The 7,253-nt window shown below is 37.6% G+C and overlaps 1 protein-coding gene across 1 annotated transcript; it reads left to right on the plus strand.

Annotated features, from left to right (window-relative positions):
* The first annotated feature begins 2,152 nt into the window (after positions 1–2,152).
* Positions 2,153–6,613, plus strand: evx2 (even-skipped homeobox 2). Its single transcript, XM_065293366.2, has 3 exons — positions 2,153–3,139; positions 3,638–3,879; positions 4,516–6,613. Exons 1-3 carry the CDS (start codon positions 2,725–2,727, stop codon positions 5,128–5,130), a joined length of 1,272 nt encoding a protein of 423 aa, XP_065149438.1. The 5' UTR covers positions 2,153–2,724; the 3' UTR covers positions 5,131–6,613.
* Positions 6,614–7,253: the final 640 nt, after the last annotated feature.

Below are 7,253 nucleotides of genomic sequence, written 5' to 3' on the forward strand. Positions count from 1 at the left end.
ATTTAGCCCATTTTCAGGAAATGTGAATAAATAGCACGCAGTGTCGTGAAATACATATGCCAAATTCTATGTTTGCATGCATATAACACGCTAGTCTTTCCGTTCACTTATACGGTGCATCAGTTCGTGTCGTTTTATGTGTTGGTGTCTCATTTTTCTCTTGGGTTTGGGGTTAGAACAACTTTTTGTTACATAAAATGACATTCTAACCCAAGACCCACCCAATTCTAACCCCAACTCCAAACGACCATGGTTTAAAAATAGACAAAAACATAGAGAAACCTGCATATTAAGTGACATCCTAACGCAAATCCCAAATCTAACCCCAAACCCAGGCGACAATGGTTTAAAAAAAAACAGAAACAATTATAAACAAATACATAAAACCACATGAAAGGATGCGCCTTATTAACTAAACGTCATATGCACGCAAAATTGGAATGTGGCATGTGTTGCACGACTTTTCACACTGCGTGATATTTATACACATTTTTTTCATATTGATTACTATTTCATTTCCATTTTATTACAAATGACAAGGGCTTGAAAAAGTTAAATCAGTCTCATATTTTTTTTCTTGAAAGTAATTACAGCACCTTTTATTCATAAAAACTAGTTTTTATATCAACAATATCAAACATAACTTCCACATTATCAGCCTTTCTTTTCATTCTCAGTATTTTGCATTGAAAAAAGTAGATGAATAAAAGTGAATAGCCTCTTTAGTAGCCTAATATTTAGGGATTTTGATCAATGTGTTTGGCATTATACACTGTAAAAATTCTGTAGAAATTACAGTTTTACTGGGTATTACTGGCAACTAGCTGCCAGTAACTTACTGTAGATTTTACATTAATGTTATTTACTGGCAACAGTTTGTTCAAAGTTAAATGAACATGAAACATTTTCATTCTTTTACTTCTACAGTAAGTTACTGGCAACCAGCTGCATAATTACAGCTAATTTGTTACAGTATGTATCAATTTCGTTTATAGAATGAATGCCAAGTTAAAGAAAGGTTATAAAAGAAAAAGTGCCCTTTTTGTGCCCCTGTTCCTGCGAAGGTTTGTGCACGCCACTGCAATGTTTACAACAGGCCTACATGTGTGTCGTTTTGCTTACAAAATCACCGAGCTGTTGTACTACCCGATGATAAACTGGCGAGGGCGCCAAAGATTGCAAAAACAGTTTTGATTGTATCTTGCTAGTCCTACTTCTACTTGAATAGAGGCGCGAGCTAACCTCGTCGTCACCACTGGATACTCGCGCCCCCACATGCACACTTGATTTGAGAGCATACTGAAACCTCAGGATCATATATTTAAACAACGTTTTGCTTATAAGTAATATTGTATAGATGATAAAATAAAGTGTAAAGATAAAATTTTTAGGGTAGCACAGCGTGTGTGTGTGTGTGTGTGTGTGTGTGTGTGTGTGTGTGTGTGTGTGTGTGTGTGTGTGTGTGTGTGTGTGTGTGTGTGTGTGTGTGTGTGTGTGTGTGTGTGTGTGTGTGTGTGTGTGTGTGTGTTCAAAGACTTGTGATTTATCATAACTAAGATGGCCAGTGGCAGTTTTAAGTTCTTGGTACTTTAATTATGCAATAATAATTAGCAAAATTATATTGTTGATTAAAGATAACACAAGAGGTCTAAATAATGTACAAATTATTTACTTGTCTTATCGCATTCTTTTGGTTAAAATATTTTTATTATGAAATATAAATATTTGTTTATAAAAAAAATTCTGACTGCCAGTAGCATTTTTTTTTTTTTTACATTACACCGATGTAATAATATGGCGATGTCATATTTTAACGAAAAAAAAGCGTCTAGTGAAATAAAAATGTATTTCAGGAGGTATGTATTGATAAATTACAAAAGAAATGTTAAAATGAATTTACCAGTATATTAAAAGATTCAAAATAATTATTCATTTAGATCACCGACAAAACAGGAAAAAATTACAATACAGCATTTAATAAACAATTTATGTTGGCCATATTCATTTTGTAGTGAACAAATGCTAAAATCATCTTCCGCGTTCGTATTTTCTAATTGTGTGTTAAATAAATAAATAAATAAGATGAAAATCTTTAACTAATGTCTCTCATTCGAAAACGTCTGTGTGAAATAATCGACAAAGAAAAAAGAAACGTGGAGCGATAGAGGAGGAGCAGCAGCATAGCCAGAACAGAAGGAAGGAACAATAGAGAATCAAAGCATAATGATATTCCTAAATGAAGAGGGAAATGTTGCCGCGCTCATTTTATTAATCAGACTGTCAATTTCACCCCAGAGGCCAACCCCAGGAGCCATCTAAAACAGACTCAGATCAGACGCCGCTCTCCACACTTCTTCTCTCTCTCTCCACCTGGATATACGCGTCTGGCCGATCAAGGGCCGACTCTATCAACCGATGTCAGTCTCTCTCCTATTTATTTGCTTATAAACCTGTTACAATAAATGATCATTCGAGGCGCGTCACGCGCACCTTTAACGACGAAGGCGCAAACCACTTTTTGATGAATGACTTTCTGAACCGGATAGGATGCTCGGGTCATTTTGAGCAGTCATTCGTTGCTCACACTGGCATTCCTCTGTTTTTTTGCGTCCAGCTCATAAAGGTGTTATATTATTTAGAGGAGGCGGCTAAGCTGAATGCGGATTAGATCCGCCACCAGTCATCTGAGCACCAGTCCTGGGACTTTTTTTGCTGCACGACTTCATGATGGAGAGAATAAGAAAGGAAATGATTCTGATGGAAAGGGGACTACACAGTCCAGTGGCAGGCAAGAGACTCTCCAACCTTTCTGACTCGGCCGGGAACGCGGTGCTTGAGGCCCTGGAAAATTCTCAGCACGCGGGTCGACTCAGCCCGAGAATAACTTCCGCCTCTCTGCATGGCAGTCTCGGAGATCTTCCCACCAAAGGCAAGTTTGAGATCGACAGCCTATTTGGAAACCACCACGGGGGCGACAATACCTCCTCCACAGAAATCTCGTCCTCCGAAGGCAAGAAGAAAATAAATATGTATCCCGAAGTTTCTCCAGACTCCGACATGAACAGCGATGTGGAGGTGGGATGCCCGTCTCACCGTTCACCGGGTAGTGTCAGCCAACAGAAAGAAAACAACAGCAAAGGTAAAACGAATTTCGCAGACACTTTCATCCAGTGGCACGCACATTTTTGTTGAAATATTACATTTAAGAATTATAAAGTTTCGATAGAGAAATGCTGTATGATAACCCGAATTAAGTTGCAGTTATATATTAACGGTAGCATTTTTTATGCCTCTTTAATTCTGTTATCTGGTTTTGTTATGTTCAAAAAGTCAGCTTGTCGATGCATTTATTCTTTTCTTTTGGGAATGCACTTTATTGTATTAAAATGTTATTTTTTTTTAAATGTAATTGTTAATGCTCTGTGAATTTCGTTTCGGCTTTATTTTTTGTTTTTAAATTATATTTATTAAAAATAAATAAAAGATAATTCCTTATTACAGTGATAAAGAAATTAACTTCAATTTTTAAGGAAAATAAAACATTACACTTTTATATCCTTCAATATTACATATTAATGCATTCTTTTAAATGCTAAAAATAATTATTTGATGCATTTCTTTTTATTATCTGGTTTAGGTTTTTCAGATAGTAATTCGGGAATCTCCAACACGAGTTCATCGTCTATCTCCAATCTTAACTGTAATTCCATGGGTAACTCCAGCAGCTCGAGCTCAGACCAGGTGAGAAGGTATCGGACTGCTTTTACCCGAGAACAAATTGGAAGATTGGAGAAAGAATTTTATAGGGAAAACTACGTCTCAAGACCCAGGAGGTGTGAACTGGCCGCAGCACTAAACCTACCCGAAACAACAATAAAGGTTAGAAATTGTTTTAATTGGTACTCAAAAATTTACCTGATTATTTAGCATGTCTTTAAAAGGTTCAGCTAAATCGACCAAACTTTTACATTTTCCGGTAGATATTTTTTGAATTGTACACAAATATACAAACAGAAGCATGCCTTTTGGTTAGCCCCTTTTAATTTACTTTGCCATTTATGCATTTGGCAGATGTTTTTATCCAAAGCGACCTAAGGTGTATTCAAGCTATACATTTTTTTGTTTGTGTGTTCCCTTGAACCACCTTTTGTACTGTTAATGCAATCTACCAGTTGAGCAACAGGAACACAATGTAATATAAATTATTCAGTACAACAATAATCATTATATATATTCCATACATTACAAATAATATCGGCTTTGTTTTAATCTGATACAGAAACTTGCATGTAGCAGTGCTTATGTACCTATTAGCCAGACAACTGGGTTTTAATATAAATTATTCTCAAATCATACAGCTTTAAACAGATATAATATAAGTATATTATAAGCATGCGTTCTGAAGTAGTTTGACGGGTTTGGGCAGATCCAAAATTGTAGTGTTCTTTATGTAATCGCTATCCACCGCTCACATGTACCCTAACTGTTACCTGTGTATTTCATGAATGTGTGTAGGTGTGGTTTCAAAACCGGCGAATGAAGGACAAGCGCCAGCGCCTGGCCATGTCCTGGCCACATCCTGCCGATCCTAGTTTCTACACCTATATGATGACGCATGCAGCCGCCACCGGAAGTCTGCCTTACCCTTTCCATTCCCACATGCCACTACACTATTACCCCCATGTAGGTGTCACGGCAGCAGCTGCTGCGGCAGCCGCCTCAGGAGCCGCTTCTTCACCTTTTGCTACCTCTATTCGTCCCCTTGATACCTTCCGTGCTCTCTCTCATCCCTATTCGCGGCCAGAGCTGTTGTGCAGCTTCCGACATCCAGGACTATACCAGTCACCCGCAGGCCTAAACAGCTCGGCTGCGGCGTCAGCAGCGGCGGCCGCTGCAGCGGCGGCTGCGGCAGTCAGTGCGCCCTCGGCAACGGGCCCGTGCTCGTGTCTCAGCTGCCACAGCAGTCAGGCGGCCACCGCGCTGGGCTCCAGAGGTGCCAGCTCTGACTTCACATGTACGGCGACCGGACAGAGGTCCGAGAGCGGATTTTTGCCATACTCAGCAGCCGTATTGAGCAAAACGTCGGTGCCCTCACCAGACCAGAGAGAAGAAAGCGCACTCAATAGATAGCTTAGCACTAAAACACACTTCTGAAACACATGTAATATATTTTTGTTGGCACAACATTATTACATGTATTACGCCCAGACTTGGGAAAAAATATCAAATACAATTAATACTGAAGGCCTTCCATCACACAGTGTTACAATAGAAAAATATTTTTTGTTGTTTTCAAAGCATTGTATCTTTTATTATTGTTATTATTATTGTTATTATTATTATTATTATTATTATTATTAATATTATTAAACTGTTTGCAAAAATAGAGCATACAGTGCAGTATAAAGAATATACACTGGATGTGCCACTTTAGCAGGAGATAAAGGACCATGCGCAAAATAATGATGCTGTTCTGAAAGTGTTGCTGCTCGAGGGACTCTTCCCGATCCAGGAGTGTGACGTACAAAATCTGCACTGCTTCTACAATGTCATTTCTGCTGTTAATAATGTGAAGATTATGACGAAAATTGCCAATCATGTACCTTGATGGACCTCCTTTGAATGTGGAAATGTAAGAAAGTTCCCTGTTCTGAGACTCGCTGTCAAACCGTAACAACCCGCTGTGGGAAGTCATTAGACAAGATAGATAAAAGACCTTGAGCATTTCGCATTGTTCTTGGTGTGTAGATTGTACAGTATTAAACGTGGTATTCGTTACCTGAGGAAATGTTTAAAAAATCCCCTTTTCACCGAGTCCTATTTCCAATCTTCTTATTGGAGCGTTGGCCGGCCTGGGTAGACTTTTTTTCTTAGAGATGTTCCGCTGATGCGAGCAGTCTCATTAAATCCAAACCGATATTTCCATAATACTCCCAGCAGAGACTCTTCACTCACAAAATAATGGGATTATCCATACAACCTCAAACTTCAGACAAATTACTCATGCATTTCTGTCTGCATACATTTTTTTTTGTCACTAGGCGGAATTTTGACTCACATAAAACCGCATTTGGAAAATATCAAAATAGCACTTGTACAGTACAAATGAGAATAGGCCTATGTGAGATATTTTGTTATAAGCGTAGTCTCGTTTAAATAGTATTAAGCCAAATTTTTGACTGCCATCCGAGATGATTAACGACATAATTACTCTTTTATATATTTTTATAATTTATTTGACTCGCTGAATGTTTTATTATTATTATTATTATTGTGTTACATAATTATTTTGGGGAAACCCGTTTAACTCAATTATACTTGAGCATACCACAGAACAAATTAAAGGAATATTAGGCCTCAAATCAATAATTCAAGCCAAAACGATCACACACATTGTATATAAAACATATTACATTGCTGTTACCGTTTCAGAAAGATTTTTGTAATGTTACTGAGTACGCGGGGCTGTTTGCGGTCTGTTCAATAAATGAGAATACTGAAAGCCCTGTGTTTGCCCCTTTCCCAAGGGTGATCGTGATACATGAATCTGTACATTACGTCTCTGTATTTTACATTTTACCGACTGTACGAATTTTCATATTTTCACTTGAGAAAAAAAATGTGCAATATAAAATGTATATTATGTTATTTATTGATGGTGTTTGTTATTGGAAAATAAATATTTAAAACGCAAAAGGTTAATATTGTTATTATTTTGCATGCTGGTGACTGAAGTATTTGCAATATTTACGGAAAGCATTTCCAGAGCAAATTTTCGTTTTTTCGTTCTTCTTTAATTTTCTTGTAGCTTTCTGTTTGGAGCCCAGTTTGATAGACACACGTTAATATCTTGTATTAATTAACATATTTAAAAAAAATAAACAAGGCCTTTTTTCGTTCAGGATTAAAAAAAAACCATCCAGTAGTTTGAAGCCCAGTTTCTGCACTCTTTCCGTTCATTTTCTTTCCTCCTCAGTGAGAAAGTGAGCGTGGCATTAATTAAAACGACACTAAAACTTCAGGGAATATGGAGTCTGCGATCACGGGTCATTCCGGCCCTATAATTTACCATTATTTTTACATTACCTCTAAATGATACAAGCTGATACTGTCGTTAATTGCAGCCTGGTTAAATATATACTGGAATGCTCCCTGGGGACTTTGAGATAAGTTGCCTTCTTTTTTGAACGTCCCCATTAAAGAAATGGGATTAGAGGCGAAGCGCGCGTGTGATGTATCGCCATGTTTCGTTA

This window comes from Paramisgurnus dabryanus, chromosome 15 (assembly GCF_030506205.2).
Source record: "Paramisgurnus dabryanus chromosome 15, PD_genome_1.1, whole genome shotgun sequence".
Lineage (NCBI taxonomy): Eukaryota > Metazoa > Chordata > Actinopteri > Cypriniformes > Cobitidae > Paramisgurnus > Paramisgurnus dabryanus.